Raw genomic sequence first — 23,819 nt, 5'->3', positions numbered from 1 at the left:
TCTCCAGAGGCTTCTGATTGATAAGGGCACTGAGTGCTTGTTACCAGATGCCTGTTGGAGATCAGGTGAGGAGTGTGAACCCTGGAGACAAACTTCAATTACAACTCCCTGCAGCAGCCTCACCTGTTTGGCTCTTTCAGTGAGGGCAGTGGCCTCAGCCTCACCCAGTTGTTGCACCATCTTGTAAAATAGGCTCTTACTGTTTTGCAGCAAAACATGTGGTGGACTGTATTCTTTCACTGTCCCTGAATCCAAAACCTGTTAATCAGCAGAAAGAAACTCATTAGCAGCATGCAATGTATCCCAGTAACATACTGTAACTCAGACAATATTTTGGAAAGGGACAGGAGGAGAAAAATGGAGAGAATCTATTTAGGTGGTAGGCCTTATGCTGTGTAAATGGTTTGATTACCTTGTTTTACCAGGCAAAATCCTAATGAAACTGCTCAAACTCCGATTGGGACTTGAACCCATGGTCTTTTAATTAGAATCACTCACCTAGTGTCTGGACGTACTGAAGTTCAGGTGCTTTATGTCTCAGCTCAGAAAGAATTCAGTGAGAGACAAAGTGATAGTGAAGAAGTGGATTTATTTATAGAGATAAAGATTCTACTGTATCTCTATTGTATACTCGATAAGAATGTGTTCCACTAAAACAGTTATTAGTCAAAAATTTCACTCTCAGTACTTATATGGTATGGAAGCCTTAAGAATATGTTCTTGAATATTGGTCCACAGATTTCTTCTTCACCTTACTGTAGCAAGAATCACAAAATCTTAGGAAAACTACCTTCTTACAGTGTTTTCATGACAGATTCTTCTATTTCAGCTAAATTTTATCGAGTCCTCATTTTCAAAGAATTCACTGATTTAGCTAATACTATGTTTTGTTTCCCTGGAGAAGGAAATGACAACCCACTCCAGTATTCTTGCCTGGAAAATCCCATGGACAGAGGAGCCTGGCAGGCCACAGTCCTTGGGGTCACAAAGAGTTGGACATGACTGAGTGACTGAACACACACGTACAGATTCTATAGACAGACTGCAGGCCATCTCAAAATGCAAGAGTGGCTATAGCAGAAACACACTCAAGGGACAGAGCATGGATCATCTCAGAAGGCGAGAGGCCTCTGTTTATTTAACTTATATGCAGTATACATCATGAGAAATGCTGGGATGGATGAAGCACAAGCTATTGTCAAGATTCCTGGGAGAAATATCAATAATCTCAGATATGCAGATGACACCACCCTTATGGCAGTAAGTGAAGACCTAAAGAGCTTCTTGATGAAAGTGAATGAGGAGAGTGAAAAAGTTGGCTTAAAACCCAACTTCATAAAACTAAGATCATAGCATCTGGTCCCATCACTTCATGGCAAATAGATGGGGAAACAATGGAAACTGTGACAGACTTAATTTTGGGGGGCTCCAAAATCACTGCAGATGGTAACTGCAGCCATGAAATTAAAAGACACTTGCTCCTTGGAAGAAAAGTTATGGCCAATCTTGACAACATATTTAAAAGCAGAGACATTACTTTGCAACAAAGGTCCATCTAGTCAAAAATATTGTTTACCCAGTAGTCATGTATGGATGTGAGAGTTGGACTATAAAGAAAGCTGAGCACCCAAGAATCAATGCTTTTGAATGGTGGTATTGGAGGAGACTTTTGAGAGTCCCTTGGGACTGCAAGGACATCCAACCAGTTCAACCTAAAGGGAATAAGCCCTGAATATTCATTGGAAGGACTGATGCTGAAGCTGAACTTTGGCCATCTGATGCAAACAACTCACTCATTTGAAAAGATGCTTATGCTGGGAAAGATTGAATGTGGAATTAGAAGGGGATGACAGAGGATGGGATGCTTGAATGGCATCACTGACTCAATGGACAAGAGTTTGAGTAAACTCTGGGAGTTGGTGATGGACAGGGAGGCCTGTGTGCTGCAGTCCATGGTATCGCAAAGAGTCGGACTGAACTGAACTGAAAAGAGCACTGAATCTCTTGTCACAGAGGTTAAGATGCTTCTTGAGTTTGGCTGTGGTTGTAGTTTATTATTCTGAGAGTGAAAGGCTGGCAAAAAGAGCTCCTACTTAGGCAGCTTTAGCAGAGCTGCTTTGCATAGAATAAATCTGTAGAAATCCAGTTTTCTCTTTGGATAAGACTAAAGAAGAAAGAAAGAAATTGGGCTCCAAATTCCAGTGATCACAGCCTGGCATAGCACACAGGGAAGCCCAGTCTGAATTGCTGAGGCTCTAAATCTCTTTTGTCACAAATTATCTTTCCTTGCTTCTTTCCTTTTTCCAACTGCCTACCTTTCAGCAACTTTATTGCTCATTAATATGTCCACTAATTGGATGCTGAAAGGGAGAGGAGGGGGCTCTTAACTCTGCCTTTCAGCCTGTTGGTGGCTTTGCTTAATAGTTTCAGAAGGAAGGAAGAGTCTGAAACAATTGGCCTAAATGATGTACCCAGGAAAACAGTTTTGATGTGAAGTGGTTTCCTGGTAGCTTAGACAGTAAAGAAAATGCTTCCAATGTAGAAGACGCAGGTTCCATCCCTGGGTTGGGAAGATCCCCCAGAGAAGAGAATACCAACCCACTCCAGTATTCTTGCCTGGAGAAATCCCATGGACAGAGGAACCTGGTGAGCTACAGTCCATGTGGTTTCAAAGAATCAGGCATGACTGAGTGACTACTACCACTACCACTACTAGAGCAAATGTATCTTAAGAAAATACCCTGAAACTAAGCAAGACACAGGTTGTTTCACATCTAGGTACTTAATCCATCCTATGTCATTTAGTGGAAACTGTTCATTAAGTCTCATAAAGGCCATTTTCCCAGTAACCTTTTTTTAACTACTGTGCATCACTGCTAAAGGCATCTTTCTCAAAAGAGCTAAAGAATAATTGAATCTGTCACATCCACCTAATTATTAAAATGTCCTATAATTTGGCATGCCAATTTAGATGCCCTCAATATGCAATTTTACTTAAACATAGAACATATAACTACTCTTGACATTGAAGAAAAAAAAAACCCACAATTTTAAAACACAGGTCTATCTCATGCCAAAGACTAAGTAAATAAGTACAAAATTGTGGCAGCAGACAGACGGGCCCCAGGCTGCCCAGCTGGAGTTTGTCCTCTCTGGACAGATACTCCAAGAAGAAGATATTGCAGGAGGGAGGAGAAGCTGAGCTCTGGCCAGATAAAAGATAAACAGGCCACATTTTCTCATTCTCAAGGTTAAGGAGACCTTCCTACCTACACATGTGCAGAAATGTTCCTTGGGGGTCAAAAAGGGAGGTGTCACCACCCCACTGTTCGTGATGTCAACCTACCCATAAGCCTCTTCTCTAGGATCCATCTTGCCTAAGGGATGTATGCACACACATGGGAGGACCTTGAGATAAACCAAGTATAAACTAGAGTCAGATAAAACAAGATAATTGGCCAAGGGAAACCCAGAAAAAATGCCCCATATAAGTGATTTTAACTATCACGAGTGTACCACTCTTTTTCTGAGCCTGCCCATGTGACTATCTACACGTTATCATTTTCCCTCCTACCGAGCCCTTTGTTTCACTACTGTCCATCTGCTTGTGTGAATTCATTTATACAAAGTCAGAAGTCCAAGGCCTTGTCACTGGCTACTGGCCCTTGAGGCCAGCTTTCTATGCCTCAGCCTGACTTCAATCTCTGTCCAGGGAACCAAAATCCTTCTTCAAGCTGCTGCAGGCTGAGTCGCCTGAGATCAAAAGGTTCATTACTTCATACAATGAACAACTTCACATTCTGCAAAAGCAACAACTTTTAAAAATCACCACTTCAGAGTTGGTGAAAATGAGTTCTCTGACTATAAAGACTTTACATATTTTAATGAAAATATTATTAATATTTTGTCCTTGTCCAACTTTCTACTTTATTCAAATTTGAATGAATAGTAAATTTTCCAATTTCTCTCACATTGTCTAAAACACATAAATGCCACTGAGATGAGTAGTTATTAGAATTGGCTAATATCTAAAATACTCAAAGCCAAAAAAAAAAAAAAAAGAAATTAGTGCTCTCAAAAAACAATAGGCTTAATGATATAAATGGTAGAAAGATAATTTTGATCAAAATACTTTGAGCCTTTTCAGTATTAATGCCTACTAAAAATTGGCACTTGTCTTCCACTTCTATGAGAACTAGGTCACAAATCACTTCACCCACTGACCTTCAACACATCCTAAAAGGAGTACAGGGTGGAGACTCAGAATGAGACACTGTGCCCTGAGAAAAATTGGCAGAATATGCCTTCAGATACTTAGATACTTTTAGGAGAAGATTTTGGTGAGCCTGATTCTTGCAATCTTCTCATATTTAGCCTAATTCTTGCATCTCCTCATATCTAGAAAAGCACTAAAATCATTAACAGCAATATCTGCTCTTCATGATTAGCAACAAGCCTCTGCCAAGAGGTGTACTTGACTGCACATACCCCGCTTCACAATCACATCTAACACTGACCCTCTACTCTTTGGAGTAGTTTCTCAGAGCAATCTGAAATGCTGTATCCTGGGCCATAGTCCTCATTTTGCCCCATATGAAACAACTTACAATTCTCACATTGTGCGTTTTTTTGTTGTTTGTTTTTTGCTGTTGACATTACTAACTCATTATATTTTATAAGGGGAGTTTTCAGTTTTAGGTGGGGGAATGACAGAAGTGTGATAGTTTGCTGCAATGCTTGATAATTTATAAGAACTTAAAATTTAACTTTTTAAACACTTTAAAAATGCAAATACAATACACTTCATTAATACTCTTTTAATAGGCATTAAACAAAATACAGTATCTTAAAGTGAACTGCATTATGAATACAGCCTCAAGTGGACAGATTCACAAGGTGTGAGAGATGGGATGCCCTCGTATATTAATGGAGTGTAACAAAGGCTACAGTAACCGTCAGATCCATGAAAGCATCCCATAATTAAAATAGCAGTGTTTGGATTTAGAATGGAAAATAAAAATAGCTGTGAGTTGAGGATTTACTGTTTCATATGCTTTATAATCCTCTCTCAAGAGTAGACAAAAAAGCTTCATGATTTCCATCAATCCACTCTTCCATTTATTCCTTCCTTTTTTCCTTCCATCTTCCCTGTCCATTCATCCATCCTGTAAGCACTGAATATCTATCACCAAAGCACTGTTCTAGGAATGGGAGATTCAAAGATGAGCAAGACAGTCTATCAAGAAGTTCACAGCCAGACACAGATGAAAACTGATGTGCAGTTAAATACTTTGGCCAAGGAAGTAGAATCAGCAGATGGCAGAAGTGGGATTTGAATCTAGGACTGAACTTTCATTACTTCCTCTGCGTGTGAGTTACAAGTAAAAGACACTGTTAAATTATTTACCATAAGTAAAATAAGAGACAGGAGAAGTTTAATCTTCAATAGTCTAAAATATCTTTCCATATGGATAATATCTAATATTAACTTTGTTTATAATTTAAGAAAATATGCATGTAAACATAAACATTTATCCTGTCTACTTTTCAACTGTAATTTTATTATACTCAGGTACAAATTATTTACTGTGTTCCTGGGATATATTCACACACAAAAAAAGAAAGAAAACTAGTTTTATTTAACTTTCATGATCAATAAATATGAAATGACCCACAGTCAAAACATATTTGAGGAAAACTTAAGTCAATTTTGATTAGTTTCTAAATTTATTCAGCAAACGTTTACTGCATATTTAACTGCATTGATAGCACTATGCTAGATGCTCTAGAAGAGGAAAACACATATGTCAGGAAGCCTATGCTGAAAGGAGAGAGAGAAGAAAATCCATAAGTGTCTATAATGCAAGAAAAAAAAATTCATGAAGAGGAGTTGAGTAACAGAAGAGATGAGTTCTGGCCAGAGGTTTGGAGGACAAGCTTCAAGAAGGACAGAGAACAGAGAGCTGGGCCTTGAAGAATGAATACGTTGAACATGCAGAATTGGAGGTGGGTTGGCAGACAGTGGTCATTCCAGACACAGGCAACCAAATGGACCAAGAGGGTTGGTCGCTAGCTTGGGATCTCCTCCAGAGCAGGTTTATAAGGTTTTCCATGTTCACTTTGCATCTCAGGGCTCTGACATTGTACGGAATCAGGCACACAATACATGCTGACTAAAAGTTAAAAACAAAGGAAACTAAATTCAGGGTATGACAGGGTGACTGCCCAATAATATAATTTGGCAAGACTGTAGGATAAGATCAAGGAGGGAACGGATATAGCTGGCAAGGGAAGCTGCCAAGGCAGTGGGATACAGGGGTGACAGGATTAGGGATGTGGACATGGAGGACCACATGCCTGATGATTGTGGGCAAGAGGGAGCATGAAGGGGAAAATGAAAGACAAACAAGCCAGTGTTGAAGATAAAATGTTGAAACTTATTGTCAAATGTTAGAAACGAAGAAAAAAGGGGTAGTCAGAGAGGTGGGGGCACTGACAGGAACAGAGTGTAGTGTGGTCAACGCTCATGTCAGGAGCTGCAAGAGTTACACTGGAATATAGACTGAAAAAAGGCCAGGAATAGAATTTTACCAACTTAGCCTCTGTGCTTACCAGTTTTGTCAAAGATTCTAGGTATTTCAAAACACATGACATCACTTTGCCGACAAAGGTCCATATAGTCAAATCTATAAACATAAAGCAACTCTAAATTTTATGTAAAGAAAAATAGGTACAATTTTGAATTTTTTTAACATTTTATATCTATAAGAAAAAGTTCCTATAATCTCTCACTCTTTCCCCATTCTTCCTGTAACCCAGGTTGAACTAAATTAAACCACACATTTAAGTTAGTGTGATAACAATCCCTTGATCCGAGAAACTCTCCAGGAATGCTAATCTCAAATCATTTGCCACTCTCCACTGGTTAAGGACAAATGCATTAAGTGAGGTAAGTCAGTCAGTTACATGAGCTCAATGAAGATGTGTTTATCAGGCCTGTGTATCATCTGCAGATTTTCTAGGTAGCTGTCTTAGACATAAAAATTAAATGGACCTATTGCAAAATAATTTGATTCATTTTCTTTTTTTTTAATTTTTACTTTATATGGGAGTATATTTACTTTTACTTTTTTATTACATTGGAGTATAGTTGATTAACAATGTTGTGGTAGTTTCAGGTTTACAGCAAAGTGAATCAATATACATGTTTCCATTCTTTCTCAAAATTTTTTCCCAATCAAGTCATCATAGAACATTGAACAGAGTTTCCTATGCTACACAGGAGGTCCTTGTTGGCCATCTATTTTAAATAGAGCAGTATGTGCATGTCAGTCCCAAACTCTCAATTTATCCCTCCCTGCACAATTCCCCTGGGTAACCATAAATTTGGTCTCTGGTCTCAATGTTAGTGAGTTTGTTTCTGTTTTGTAAATAAGTTCATTTGTATCACTTTTTTATTTTATTTTTTTTAAATTCTGCATGTAAGCGATATCATATGATATTTGTTTTTCTCTGTCTGAATTACTTCATTTAATATGATCATCTCCTGGTCCATCCATGTTGCTGCAAATGGCATTATTTCATTCTTTTTTTTATATCTAAGTAATATTCCATTGTGGGCTTCTCTGGTAGCTCAGATGGTAAAGAATCTAGCTGCAATTCGGGAGACCAGGGTTTGATCTCTGGGTTGAGAAAATCCCCTGAAGGAGGGCATGAAAATCCACTGCTGTATTCTTGCCTGGAAAATCCCCACAGACAGAGGAGATTGGCAGGCTACCGTCCATGAGGTCACAAAGAGTCGGATACCATTGAGCAACTAAGCACAGCACAGCACAATATTCCATTGTATATATGTATCACATCTTCTTTATCCATTCATATGTCAATTGACATTTGAATTGCTTCCATGTCTTAAGTATTGTAAACAGTGTTTCAGTGATCACTGGGGTGCAGGTATCCATGTTTTTCTCTGAGTATATACCCAGGAGTGGAATTGTTGGATCACACAGGGGCTGTTTTTAGCTTCTTATGGAACCTTCATAGTTTTTCTTCATTTGTTTGTTTGTTGCTGTGCTGGGTCAAAGCTGTGGCATGAGGGATCTTCATTGTGATGCACGAGCTCAGTAGTTGTGGTGTGTGGGCTTAGTCGCCCGAGCAGGTGGGACTTTAGTTCCCTGACTAGGGATTGAACCCAAGTCCTCTACATTGGAAGGCAGATTCTTTACCACTGGGCCACCAGGAAAATCCCTCCAGTTTTTCAATAGTGTCTGCACAAATTTACATTCTACCCACAACGTAGGAGGACTCCCTTTTCTCTACACCCTCTCTAGCATTTATTTGTAGATTTTTTTGATGATCATCATTCTGACTGGTACGAGATCTCACTGTAGTTTTGATTTGCATGTCTCAACTTGGCAGTGTCCACCAGACTGGAAAAGGTCAGTTTTCATTCCAATTTCAAAGAAGGGCAATTCCAAAGAATGTTCAAATTACCACACAATTGCACTCATTTAACAACCCAGCAAGGTCATGCCCAAAATCCTCCAAGCTAGGCTTCAACAGAACATGAACCAAGAAATTTCAGATGTATAAGCTGGATTTAGAAAAGGCAGAGGAACCAGAGATCAAATTTCTAATATCCAGTAGATCATAGAAAAAGCAAGAGAATTCCAGAAAAACATCTACTTCTGTTTCAATGACTACACTAAAGCTTTTGACTCTGTGGATCACAACAAACTGTGGAAAATTCTTAAAGAAATGAGAATACCTTACCTGCCTCCTGAGATACCTGTATGCAGGTCAAGAAGCAACAGTCAGAACTGGACATGGAACAACAAACTGGTTCCAAATTCGGAAAGGAGTACCTCAAGGTTTTATATTGTCACCCTGCTTATTTAACCAATAGGCAGAGTACATCATGTGAAATGCTGGGCTGGATGAAGCTCAAGCTAGAATCAAGATTGTTGGGAGAAATATCAATAATCTCAGATATGCAGATGATACCACCCTAATTGCAGAAAGCAAAGAGGAACCAAAGAACCTCTTGATTAAAGTCAAAGAAGAAAGTGAAAAAACTGGCTTAAAACTCAACATTCAACTAAGGTCATGGCATCTGGTCCCATCACTTCATAGCAAATAGATGGGGAAACAACGGAAAAAGTAACAGATTTTATTTTCTGGGGCTCCAAAATCACTGCAGATGGTGACTGCAGCCATGAAATTAAAAGACGCTTCCTCCTTGGAAGAAAAGTTATGACAAATCTAGACAGTGTGTTCAAAAGTAGAGACATCACTTTGCCGACAAAGATCCATATAGTCAAATCTATGGTTTTTCCAGTAGTCATGTACAGATGTGAGAGTTGGACCATAAAGAAGACTGAGTGAGCAAAAATTGATGCTTTCAAACCGTGGTGCTGGAGAAGACTCTTGGGAGTCCCTTGGGCAGCAAAGAGATCCAACCAGTCAATCCTAAAGGAAATCAACCCTGAATATTCGTTGGAAGGACTGATGCTGCAGGTGAAACTCCAATACTTGGCCACTTGATGCAAAAAGCTGACTCATTAGAAAAGACCCTGATGCTGGAAAAGATTGAGGGCAACAGGAGAAGGGGATGACAGAGGATGAGATGGTTGGATGGCATCACTGACTCAATGTACATGAGTTTGAACAAACTGTGGGAGACAGTGAAGGACAGGGAAGCCTGGCATGCTACAGTCCATGGGCTGGCAGTCAGACACAACTGAGTGACTGCGCAACAACAAAAGCACTTGGAAATATATGACCATAGGGACAACACTGTTGATTATGCCCTTCATCAGTATGTATCACTTACCCAGTCACTCCCCTAGGCTGGCTCCCTGCCCTCTAGAGCATTAGGCTTTACAGCTCATTAACTTAACTTATGTCCTCAAAGCTTTTGGAACAGATAATCACTTGCATTCCAGAAAGGAAACTTGGCTATATTGCGGGTTCAGTTTCAGAACACCACAATGAAGTGAATATCACAATAAAGAGTCACATAAATTTTATGGTTTCCCAGAGCATAAAGAAGTTAAGTTTATACCACACTGTAGCCTATCAAGTGTGTAATAGCATTGTGACTGAAAAACAAACAAACAAACAAACAATGTGCAGACCTTAATTTAAAAATATTTTACTGCTAAACAATGCTAAACATCATCTGAGCTTTCAGTAAGTTATAGTAGTAATATTAAAGTTCACTGGTCACAGATCACCATAAAAAAGTAATGATAGTGAAAAACTTTGAAATATTGTGAGAATTAGCAAAATGTGACACAGAGACTTGGGGTGAGCAAATGTTGTTTTTTAAAAATGGCACCAATATACTTACTTGATGTAGGGTTGTGACAAACATCCAATGTGTAAAAAAAAAAAAAAAAGTCGGTATCCGTGAAGTACAGTAAAACAAGATATGCCTATATTTCTTTTTACTTTTTTTTTTAACTGAAGTATAGCTGATTTATAATGTTTCAAGTATACAGCAAAGTGATTCAGTTGTACATATATAAATATATATAGAGACAGATTATATATTTTTTCAGATTTTTATCTATTACATGTTACTACAAGATATTGAAAATAGTTACTTGTGCTATAGAGTAGGTCCTGTTGTTTATATGTAGTAGTGTGTATCTATTAATCCCAAATTCCTAATTTATCCATTCCCCACATTCCTGTATTTCTAAATCAATCAAGAAAAACAGGTGCCTTGAAAGTCAAAGTTTTGAGAAAGAACAATACTTATGGTGCTTTTGCTGATTGAAAGTCGACTGGTAATCCAAAGCTCTAGAAAATAATACAAGGTTTACACCCGGTGTGGGTGTAGAACAGAGAATGATTCTCCAGCCCTGAGGAGTCATCAACTGCAACCAGGTCAGACCAAGATGTAAACAAGTGGCCAGATTTACATCTCCTACTGGGATCTCCTTATGACATCACTGATGACCTTGACCAGAGAGCCTTAAACTGAAGGTCTCCCAAAACAGAAACAGAAAGGTCAGCTCCACAGTGAAGGGCAAGGTCACCATGGAAAACAAGGTCATCATCACAGGCTCCAAAGAGAACCCTTGTATTTCCCTTCTCTTCCCTCAGATCCCACGTTCAGTCCATCACTTGGCTCCTCTTCAGTGTCTATCCTAAACCCAGCCATCTCACTATTTCCACTGCAGGGACATTAGTCTAAGCCACCAACAGTTGAGAAAGGACACACTGTAAGAGACTGCATTTGGAGACCTGAAAGACCATCAGTGTGGTTTTAGCTGTGAAGGAAGGCGGGGGAGCAGAGAGGGACAAAACTAGAAAGGTGGGGAAGGGCCGGGCTGTAAATTGTTTTGTAAAACTAGGTTAAGGACTTATTGAACATATTGACAAACAGGGAAAAATCTGAGGTTACATCACCGACTCAATGGACATGAGTCTGAGTAAACTCTGGGAGTTGGTGATGGACAGGGAGGCCTGGAGTACTGCAGTCCATGGGATCACAAAGAGTCAGACATGACTGAGCGACTGAACTGAACTGAACTGACTGGTAAGTAAAATATTTAACAAATGGACATCTTTTGATAATGGCAACAAAGATGATTGATTAAGGAGCTACTTGTGAACTAGACATTTACAACTATGGATCAAGTACAGATAGATAAAGACTCAGAACTAAGCAACTGACACGTCTGCCAAATGCTGTCATTTTTTACTGTTTCCTTAACCAATCATACATTCCAAAGTGAAAGTATTAGTTGCTCAGTTGTGTCCAACTTCTTGTGACCCCATGGACTGTAGCCCACCAGGCTCTTCTGCCCATGGGATTTTCCAGGCAAGAACACTGGAGTGGGTTGCCATTCCCTTCTCTAGGGGATCTTCTTGACCCAGGGAGCAAACCCAAGTCTCTTGTACTGCAGGCAGATTCTTTACCATCTGAGCTACCAGAGATGCTACATTCCAAGGTGCCAGCATGTGTAAGAATTAGGTAGTAACAGGAAGCTGCTTCCATGAATGCTGTAATGCCAAAACCCAAAAATACATCTCCAGGGTACATTTAGAAGCAAAGAATTTATTTGCACCAGAGATCAAGCCATCTTTGTGCTGCTGCCGCTAAAGCTTCACTAAAGGTTTCAAAGGGGAAATTTTACAGCATCATTCATTCCTTGTGAAAGAAGTATGCCTTTGGGGGGCAGTCTGCAAAATACAGTCTGAGACATGAGAATAACAAAGTGACAGATAAAGAGTAGAAATAAAAGGTTACTTTTCAAATTAGCATTCAAGAACAAAAACAAAGGACTAAGGATGCTTGATGTTAAACAAATTTGTTGGCATTTCAAAGTCACTGTCCTAAAATCTTGGAATGTCACCAGGTCCCTCACAAAACTCTGTAGGAGAGGCCTGCTTCCGACTGAGATGCTTTAGTTCAGGTGACCAGACACTGCTTGGAACCTAGAGCATCCCTTTGGTTGCAGATGCCTCACTTTTGTCGTTTGCCTCTCCAGAGCTCACTCCTAAGTATGACCAGTTTGGAGGAGTGAGGCCACAGGCATGGCCTCAGGGCTGACAGTCTGGTATCTACTCAGTGTCCCCACTGGTGATCCCACCTGACAATGCATGGGGAGTAGGGAGGGAGGTGATATTCCAGGAACTGTTAAACAAGTCAGTAGAGACAGCTTCGTTATCCCTGGACATAAGGAATTTTGAGTATTAGTGACCATTTATTACTGATTATTACTTGTTTAGTATATACTGTTGGGAAAGATTGAAGGCAGGAGGAGAAGGGGATGACAGAGGATGAGATGGTTAGATGGCATCACCAACTCAATGGACATGAATTTGGGTAAACTCCGGGAGTTGGTGATGGACAGGGAGGACTGGTGTGCTGCGGTTCATGGGGTTGCAAAGAGTTGGACACGACTAAGCGACTGAACTGAACTAAACTGAGTATATACTGACTAACCTGTTTGGTATAAACCATTGAAATAAAAGTTAACTCTGATGCTTCTTAAGCACTATGCAGGCTTTCTTTATCTATTTACTTCGTCTCTAATCAGCAACACTGGATACTGCAGGATCATGTGACAGCAGTTAGCATCTGTAAAATGAGTAATATTAGCTTGTTTCCACCGGCTGGGAATTAGCTTGAAAACAACTTGAATTCCTGAGGGCTTATTTGCAGCCAAAGATTTCTCTTCAAGGAATGATTTTCCTTGTCATTTTATAAATCCACATCCTAAGATTTATTGAAATTCAGCAACAGAGGGAAAAGAAAAAGAGAGGTAGAAAAAAGAGAGAAAAAAGGAAGGGAGGGAGGAAGGAGGAAAACAAAGCTAAGGAAGGAAATACTAAATTTCTGAGGAAAAAGAACAAATCAAAATTGCATGAAAGATACTAGACAGATATCCAACCACCAAAGCTTAGAGCCTGCTCTGTGCTGAGTCCAGATCTACTATTTAAGAGACTTGCTAGTTGTTTATCTATAGTCTCTTAGAACTGACCTAACTTTCTTTCTACACTCTTTTGTGATGCAGAGGCTGGCTCTTTGCAAATCACATTTCAGAAACACTTTGCCCCGATAGCTTATTTGGTAAAGAATCCACCTGCAATGCAGGCGACCTCAGTTCGATTCCAGGGTTGGGAAGATCCCCTGGAAAAGGGATAGGCTACCCACTCCAGTATTCTTGGGCTTCCCTTGTGGCTCAGCTGGTAAAGAACCGGCCTGCAATGCAGGATACCTAGGTTCAATCCTTGGGTTGGGAAAGGAAAATCCCCTTGAGAAGGGAAAGGCTACCCTCTCCAGTTTTCTGACCTAGAGAAGTGACATGACTCAGTGATTTTCACTTTCACTTTTGGCCAGCTGGCTCTTTGTTAGATCCTACCAGTAGGGAGCACTAGAGGGAATCACAGAGCAAACAGATTATTTAGTTTCTGCTAATTCTGCAGCATCACCTCAGCAGTGGGACCTGACTCCAGATTCCAGGTTCCATTAGCATGTGGAGAACCAGCCCCATCCTGCTCCTCCACAAATATTACCAGCAACTGAGCAGTGACTGCTCCATGGAGGTCTGAGCACCAACTCTTTAGGGCCTATCCTCTTGAGTACTTGGGTCTGGAGATTTGTCCTAGGACATAGTAGCTGCCTGCTAAAATGATTAACCCTGTGTTTCTAACATTTCTAGCCCTCCAATTGCTATGTGACATATTTCCTTTATTAAATATTTTCTGTGAAAATACTTTGTCTTTTTCACAAGGCCGTTTCTTCTCCTCTGACACCAACAGCTCAGAAATTCTTCAACTTTAGCCAACAGCCTCCTGGTAATATTTTTTTTTAATATAAATTTATTTATTTTAATTGGAGGCTAATTACTTTACAATATTGTATTGGTTTTGCCATACATCAACATGAATCCACCACGGATATACACGTGTGCCCCATCCTGAAGCTCCCTCCCACCTCCCTCCCCGTACCATCCCTCTGGGTCATCCCAGTGCACCAGCACCAAGCATCTTTATCATGCATCAAACCTGGACTGGCAATTCATTTCATATATGATATTATACATGTTTCAATGCCATTCTCCCAAATCATCCCACCTTCTCCCTCTCCCACAGAGTCCAAAAGACTGTTCTATACATCTGGGTCTCTTTTGCTGTCTCACATACAGGGTTATCATTATCATCTTTCTAAAGTCCATATATATGTGTTAGTATACTGTATTGGTGTTTTTCTTTCTTGCTTATTTCACTCTGTATAATAGGCTCCAGTTTCACCCACCTCATTAGAATGGATTCAAATGTATTCTTTTTAATGGCTGAGTAATACTCCATCATGTATATGTACCACATCTTTCTTATCCATTTGTCTGCTGATGGACATCTAGGTTGCTTCCATGTCCTGGCTATTATAAACAGTGCTGCGATGAACATTGGGGTACACGTGTCTCTTTCCCTTCTGGTTTCCTCAGTGTGTATGCCCAGCAGTGGGACTGCTGGGTCATAAGGCAGTTCTATTTCCAGTTTTTTAAGGAAACTCCACACTGTTCTCCACAGTCGCTATACTAGTGTGCATTCCCACTTCACACTGTATAATAGGCTATATTATAAGAGGGTTCCCTTTTCTCCACACCCTCTCCAGCATTTATTGCTTGTAGACTTTTGGATAGCAGCCATTCTGACTGGCATGAAATGGTACCTCATTGTGGTTTTGATGTGCATTTCTCTGATAATGAGTGATGTTGAGCATCTTTTCATGTGTTTGTTACCCATCTATATATTTCTTTGGAGAAATGTCTGTTTAGTTCTTTATAAAAGGCTATTAAAAAAAAAAATCTGCCATGCCATGTGGCTTGTGGGATCTTAGTTCTCCAACCAGGGATCAAACCTTGGCCCTTGGCAGTGAGAGCATGAAGTCCTGATCACTGGAGAGCCAGGAAATTCCCAAAGGTCTCATTTTTTGATTCTGGGAATCTAAAAATAATGAAACAACTGTGGCATAGTAAAAATGACCATGTTCTACTACTCTGAAATATGGAGACTTATCTTAGATTTGGAATATTTCCATGGTTGGCCATCTTTAAGAAAAATGACAGTGTAAATAAATTTTTAATGTGAAAATATGAAATTATTGGATATATTATTTAATAGCACATTCTGAAGGTATAGGTAAGTACTTGAGTTATTGTCAGGAATGGAGAAAAATTAAGAGAAAGTTAACTTATTAGAGGTTCCTATAAAGTTTTTCAAGGAAGGATATTTTGCAAAATTGAATGAAAATCTAAATAACTGAAATTCCACAGGTAAGGGTCTTACCATTATCATGTCACTGTCAATAATGGTGCTCAATCTGTGTGTGATGGTTATCACAGTGCACTGGGCAAATTTCTCATGGATTGCTTTTTTTATTAACTCATCAGTTCTGGAATCAAAGAAGATCAGTTTAGTTAGTAAAGACAGGAAAAGCAGACTTAAGACTTAAAAAAATATTATATATAAAAATGATATTTTTTTAAAAATCCATGCTTTATGACTTAATCTTTTTTTCTGAAAAACTAAGTATAAAAAGTCTACTTACAAATTTACCATTTTTCATAAAGCAATGGGAAATATTCTTCCCTTGAAATTATCAGAAGCTAGATTTAGGAATTTTGCTCTCTTAGGAAGTCTCATAACAATATTAATGCCATATAACATACTTTAGTTTCTAGAATTAATCTTATCAAGAGATATCTTTGGGACAAAGAGAACACTTGAAAACATTTTTAAGCATCATCAAGCATTTTGCATTTACCACATTTAAAATTCAGATTCCAGGTTTCATGGACCTCAGCCCCTCACCTTGGGTCCACATTCGATGTGGCTTTGTCAATAATCAATATCTGATTTTTCTTGAGAATAACCCTGGCAAGACACACGAGTTGTCTCTGTCCAACACTCAAATTTGCTCCTGTTTCTGCTAAGGCAGTATCCATTTTACCAGGAAGACCTTCGATGGTTTCTTTAAGTTGTACCTGTGGATACAGAAAGAAGAACATTTTCCTACACAAATTTCTGCTGAAGCAGAGAAGCCTCATACATTAGAGTTTTGATATCCTCAGGATTTCTTATATCTCTTACATCTCTTACATGTACAGCCACCTGATGGGGAGAGCTCCTTCCAAGGAGTGTTCACTGAGAAAGATGGTGGAGTCAACTCAGGACAGAAAGATCTCAGTGTCCCCTATCCCTGCCATAGGACATCCACCAGAAACTCCACCAGGGATTAGTTAAGGAAGTCTCTCAAGAAATGAAGCTATTTCTCCCAATCTGATCTAAACAGAAAAGTTAAAAGGATCTTTACAGTTTTCCCAAAGTATATTTTGCCTAGGTGTTAGTACACTAAGGGAAAAAATTTTTTAACAAAATTATTGTAGGAAGTATGAGTCTCTAAAGATATAATATTATCAGTACTTTACCATTTTGGAAGAGCTAAAGGTTTAAAAAAATACAAATTCAAACAATGGAAAACTGTACCTCATATATTATTAAACCTGGAACCTACTTTGGCTTTGGTTCCTTCCCAAATTTAATCCCATCTTTGTTTTACCAGTCAACTGGATTTTCTTCAGTATCATAAATGTTTTGCAGTGAGAAAACTCAGGAAAAACAGCATACAACATAACATCTTATTTCCCCCAGACCATGGGTATGGGTGGTGTGTATATTAATCTACTCTGAAAAAATTGCAATCATTCTGTGTAATAGGCTCCAGTTTCAGAGAAACAGACATAGAGAACAGACCTATGGACATGAGGGGAGGGGAAGAAGAAGAAGGGGAGTTGTATGGAGAGAGTAACATAGAAGTTTACAATACCATATGTAAAATAGACAGCCAATGGGAATTTGCTGTATGACTCAGGGAACTCAAACAGGGGTTCTGTAATAGGCTGAAGGGTGGGTTGGGGAGGGAGATGGGAGAGAGGTTCCGGAGGGAGGGGACATGAGTGTACCTATGGCTGATTCTTGTAGATGTATGACAGAAAACCACAAAATTCTGTAAAGCAATTATCCTTCAAAAAAAAAAAATTGTAATCATAAGATTAAATAAAACAAACTTTTAACTGCCAGAGATAATCTGAAAGTCACTGGTTGGTAGGAGTCATTTCAACGAATATTTGTTTTGAAGAAATATTGTGGAATAAGAACCAAACCCATACTATGCTTGAAGTTAAAGAACAAAAAGTAAATATACTTCAGATTAAGAGACCAACAGATTGATGAGTGATGGCCAGTGAGCAGGGACCCAGAATTACAGTGTTAAATAACAAAACACTAGGGATGACAGGGCAACATTTTCATGGTGTCCTAAATGCTGGAGTAGTTCTATGAATATGATCCTGAATTATGCTGCTGATGGAGTTCAAGCTCAGAAAGAGGGAATTCTGATTTAGGATTAAGTATGGTATTGATATTTACAGAATCTAAAGGGTAAGATTTGGATTGTGATACAAGTGCTTGTGGTTATATTATAAAAAGGAAGATGTCAGCTTAGTCACCCCCTTTCCTCCATTACAAGGAAGAGGACTTAGTATTCTATCTATGAAACAAATTCATACATCTGCATCCAGTGATGGGACTAATCAAAGGTGTGACAGTGGCAAAGCTTTTATCACTTTTCCTTCTGAGCTGACATTAGTAATCTTTGTACATCAAATTGGTCTTTCATAAGACTGATGTCTTAACTTTAAGGAAATAATCTCACACTTGCTCTCAATTTGGATATTTCATCACTAAGCTGTTTTTTTTGTTTGTTTGTTTGTTTTGTTTTTTGTTTTACTTTCCTTCAGGTTTTCCACTTTGGCCTAATAGGACTGAGGCTTTTGTGAGGTGAAAATGTTTGCCAGTAAACACTGCTTTCTGAGACTGTGAGAATGAGACTAACATGAAGATGAAATAATAAAGGTATGTACTTGCTAACATCGTCAGAGTATAAAATGAATCAGTATGTGTAGAGTTTGTAGTGGTTGATACAAAGAAATAAACATATATTGTCTATTATTAATAATGCTGTCAGCTGGCCTCTCATGTTCTGCTTTATTTTCTTCTTTACATGTATCAGCACTGAGAACTTATTACACATGCATTGACTGGTTTTCCATCTTCTCCACAAGAGTTTAAGCAAAATGGTAGAGACTTTATCAATTTTGATGACTGTGATGATCCTAGAATCTACAACAATGCCTGTCTAAAGGTCTCTCAATAAATATTTGTTGGATGTATGAATGAAGCAATAAGTGCATCTTATCTTGTGACATCTGTTCCTATAAATTAGGAAACAAATCCACACAGATAATTTACATATAATACTATTTTCTTACTAAATGGAAGTGTAAAAAAATATATTCTTCTAACAATTAACTGGCTCCAAGATAACATAACATCATAATGTAAACTGTGGAAGGCATTTTAAAAGTTATAATTTAAGGAAAACAGAGAGAATACTCTTGAAAACTATATATCTCAGTATAAAATGCTTGAGATTGTTCTTGAGCTTGGGAAAGTAATAAGCTACAGCAAAACTGAAAGTAATAATCTGAATTTATAAGACAACCACTTCTATTATCATGATTTCAGAGTAACCTACTATATATACTGTATCTACTAGCCAGGTGCCAATGCCCCTCACAGGAGATCATGAGATGTCAGATGGTCTCCATATTTTGTAGAATCTTCCTACTCTTCAAAAAGAAAGGCTGGTGTGGGTTGGAAGAGACACTGAAATACAATCAACAGATGGAGAAGAGCTTTTACTAGAGCAGGACCAGCAGTAAAGGAAGTAAAGGGGGAGTCCATTCACCTAAATACAAGGTCCCAGAAAATGGGTGTGTGAGCTTTCTCTACAGTCAGGATTGAATCATGTGATTCCTGATGCACAGGCTGCTGACACCCAGATTTTGAATCTTGGTTTCCTGTATGATGAGATACACTTGTGTCCTAACAGAGATATTATCAACGTCAAACATAACTGGGTTATTTCTTCACAGTTTTCATGCCTTATGAAATATGCCATCCTTAGTTGTCTATTCCAGAAATAAAGCTGTTTTCTTTTTTTAACAGAAGCAACATGCTGCTGATTATTTTCAAGAGTTTTTGGTTTGTTTATTTGTTTTATAACTAGAGGATAATTGTTTTATAATGTTGTGGTGGTCTCTGTGATACATCAACATGACTACCCTTCTTTTTCAGAGTTTTATTTACCATGATTCCTTAACCTTTGAGAGATAAAGTGCTTCATCTTCAGGTACTACTCATGTTATATTGGTAGAGCTGCCCTTGCTTTTTAGGTGTCCCAATCGGCATTAATTTCTGATGAACTTTCCTCAATTTACTGTAAGCTATTTATCATTACATGAAAAAAAATTATTTTCAGAATACCTTGAAAAAAACAACTAAGGTGGGATGGGCAGCATTCATAAAACTGTCTCCCTTCTGAGTGTCCAGATCAGTCAAGGAGGAAGGAGTAGACAGAACTAAGGATTTAAAAATAAATTTAAAAAACTTCTTTTACTTTTAACTGAAGTTCTTAAAGAAGAAAACGTAGTGGTGCCTTCCTACTCTCAGAAAGACTCTGAGTTAGGGTTCACATTTTCCATTTGTTCTGCATCACTTATAAACCAATTACTGGGGGGTGTTGGCTGGATGGCATCACCGACTCGATGGACGTGAGTCTGAGTGAACTCCAGGAGATGGTGATGGACAGGGAGGCCTGGCATGCTGCGATTCATGGGGTCACAAAGAGTCAGACACGACTGAGTGCCTGAACTGAGCTGAACAGAATCCACCTAAAAATTGATCTTTTTGCTTGAGTTATACTTCTTAGACTGACAAATCATCTCATCACTCTGTTACTATAGGAAGTATTTCTTTTTTTTTTTTTTTTATCAGCGCGAGGGCCAGGGCTGCCGGGTCCCTCTCTCCGGCCGCCGACTCCAGAGCGCGGAGGCACGCCGGGTTCTTCTCAATATGCACTTGCTTCAGGTTTCCTCTCAGCATCATCTCAGCGCGTGCCCCCAGAGCCGGCCTAGAGCTCGAAATGCACGTCGGTGTCGACCCACGGAACAGAGATCGGGAAGAACTAGCTCCGAGACACCTCCGACCAGCCGCCCCTAGGAAGTATTTCTTTATGACATTTTCATGTTTATCAATGAAAGATTTAGTAGATATTCTAAAAATTAGAATATCACATAAAAGTCATAAAGGAACAATTCCTAGAGAAATACAATGATGGGATGATTCCTCCCTAAGAAATACCACTAAAGTAACAGGACCACTTCTGGAAGTGGCATATGGAAACCACACACTTCACTTTGTGAAATAAACTCATGTTTATTTCTATTTACAGAAATTTCCACTATGAGGTACCATTTCACACCAGTCAGAATGGCTGCGATCCAAAAGTCTACAAATAATAAATGCTGGAGAGGGTGTGAAGAAAAGGGAACCCTCTTACACTGTTGGTGGGAATGCAAACTAGTACAGCCACTATGGAGAACAGTGTGGAGATTCCTTAAAAAACTGGAAACAGAACTGCCTTATGATCCAGCAATCCCACTGCTGGGCATACACACTGAGGAAACCAGAAGGGAAAGAGACACGTGTACCCCAATGTTCATCGCAACACTGTTTATAATAGACAGGACATGGAAGCAACCTAGATGTCCATCAGCAGATGAATGGATAATAAAGCTATGGTACATACACACAATGGAGTATTACTCAGCCATTAAAAAGAAAACATTTGAATCAGTTCTAATGAGGTGGATGAAACTGGAGCCTATTATACAGAGTGAAGTAAGCCAGAAGGAAAAACACCAATACAGTATAATAACGCATATATATGGAATTTAGAAAGATGGTAACAATAACCCTGTGTACGAGACAGCAAAAGAGACACTGATGTATAGAACAGTCTTATGGACTTTATGGGAGAGGGAGAGGGTGGGAAGATTTGGGAGAATGGCATTGAAACATGTAAAATATCATGTATGAAACGAGATGCCAGTCCAGGTTCGATGCACGATACTGGATGCTTGGGGCTAGTGCACTGGGATGACCCAGAGGGATGGTATGGGGAGGCAGGAGGGAGGAGGGTTCAGGATGGGGAACACATGTATACCTGTGGCGGATTCATTTTGATATTTGGCAAAACTAACCCAATTATGTAAAGTTTAAAAATAAAATAAAAAAAAAAAAAAGAAATTTCCAAATGTACTTTATTTAAAGGTAGATCTTAGTATTGTCTACCACTTCCAGCACTTCATCATTATTAGAATTCAGAGGCTACTAAATTTTATTTTGATTTTGGCTCCTACAGATGAATTAAATATAAGTTATATCCAGGTTCTAAGATAGCTTTTCAAAGGATTTATCTTCCAATTAATGTTTCTTCACTGTCCATGGAACAATGTGCTCTAAAATTCTATAGTAATTTTACTACTGGAGGATCTGTGAAGAGAGATCTCAGGCTTGGAAACAAATTGGAAAATAAGTTACCAATATTTCTAGTGTTTTGAAAGGTGTGTACTAATTTCATCATTAAATCTTTCCTCTGAGTCCAGTAGAAGTGGATCCCCCCATCTTCCTTTATAACTGCTCTTCCTACCTCTTCTCTTCTAGAATTTCACTGTAGAAAGACTCACTGACTTAAACGGAATCAGAGGTCCACTGCTTCTCAAGTAGAAGGTGAAGCAATCGACCTGATTTAAGAGCATGAAATCCTCACAGTTGCTGGAAAGCAGGGTGGGTGTGTGAGACTCAGTGCTGACATCCTTCAGAAACCATAAATATTGGCAGGAGATTATCAGGCCTTCAAGTCAGCTTGCTCACAGTCAAATTCATCTGTGTATTACAGATTTGAGAGCTACCCCTGAAAGGGTGACACGAAATGACAAAAAGTACCAATTCAAAACAACAACACTGTGTCACTGGGATTTGTAGGAGAAAAACAAAAAACATTTTTGTTTTGAGAGAAATAAGCCATGCTTCTCTGAACTGAAGAGATCAATCAAACATTAAGTATTTATTAAGTGCTTACTTTTTAAAAGCAGAAAACTGAGCTAAGTCCTATGAAGGTTTAAAATCTGTCTATAGTTTAGAGGTTGAGATACATTTTCTGCCATAAGTTGCTTAGAATCAATTTTAAAAACTGGGGCAAATACACAAATTTTTCTTTTGGTTAAACTTCCACACTTTTATTAGAATGCTTTTTATATATTATATGTGAAAAAATATAGCATTTCTTTTTTTTTTTTTCTAATTTTATTAAAATATACCAACCAACAACACCTTAACACTCAAAACATTCCATGAAATGGGGAGGAGATTCAAAGAAGTAGTCCAAAGGGAAACACTACACAAATAGAACATCTTCTAGAAATGAACTTAAAACTATAAAAACATCACAAAAGCTCCAGGGTTCTGTTACTTGCATTTACTCTGCAGCATTAAAATAGCAGTCAATATATAATTATTATCACATTCCAACTGTATAATTTACCCTTATAAACACTTATGAAACATCACACTGTTTTAGTAGTATCATCTCATTTATCTTTCAGTTAATAGTGAAAAGCTATTATTGTCTTCACTTAGTAAATGTTCCCTAATACCAGAGGAATAAAATAAATACTACAGGGTAATTAGGGTAATTAATTCACTAGGTCACCAATAGAATTTGAACCCATAGTTTAAAAATCTAATTTAGTGCTCTGCTATAGTCAAAGCTATGGTCTTCCCAGGGGTCACGTATGGTTGTGAGAGCTGAACTGTAAAGAACGTAGAGCACCAAAGAATTGATGCCTTCAAACTGTGGTACTAGAGAAGATTCCTTGGACAAAAAGGAGATCAAACCAGTCAATCTTAAGGAAATCAACCCTGAATACTCATTGGAAGGACTGATGCTGAAGATGAAGCTCCAGTATTTTGGTCACCTGATATGAACAGCCAACTCATTGGAAAAGCCCATGATGCTGGGAAAGATTGACAGCAGAAGAGGGCATCAGAGGATGAGATGGCTGGATGGCATCACAGATGCAATGGACATGAACCTGGGCAAACTTTGGAAGATAGTGAAGGACAGGGAGGCCTAGCATGCTGCAGTCCATGAAGTCCCAATGTGTCAAACACGGCTGTAGAACTGAATATAATATAACACAAAGACAAGGTAATGTGTCTAGTTGCTTTGGATTCTAGGGGAAAAGCTACAGTGGAAATATGAGGCATTATATTCTTGCTTTCCATCAAAATCAATACACAGGTCATCAATATTCTGCTAGGAGGTAAAC

At 38.7% G+C, this 23,819-nt stretch overlaps 1 protein-coding gene across 1 annotated transcript in view; it reads right to left on the bottom strand.

Moving 5' to 3' along the window:
• LOC147361911 (ATP-binding cassette sub-family C member 4-like) overlaps positions 1–23,819 on the bottom strand; it is a 195,923-nt gene that overhangs the window by 15,302 nt on the left and 156,802 nt on the right. Inside the window, exons 28-30 of the mRNA XM_086330226.1 lie at positions 16,336–16,508; positions 15,811–15,916; positions 124–258 (exon numbers count right to left, since the gene is read on the bottom strand). Of these exons, the coding sequence (XP_086186352.1) occupies positions 124–258; positions 15,811–15,916; positions 16,336–16,508 (414 nt within the window). The remainder of the gene's footprint in view (positions 1–123; positions 259–15,810; positions 15,917–16,335; positions 16,509–23,819) is intronic.

This window comes from Bos grunniens, chromosome 12, assembly GCF_055505025.1.
Source record: "Bos grunniens cultivar Pamir isolate PY7600 chromosome 12, Bosgru_T2T1.0, whole genome shotgun sequence".
Lineage (NCBI taxonomy): Eukaryota > Metazoa > Chordata > Mammalia > Artiodactyla > Bovidae > Bos > Bos grunniens.
This window is presented reverse-complemented; position numbering and strand designations above follow the sequence as displayed.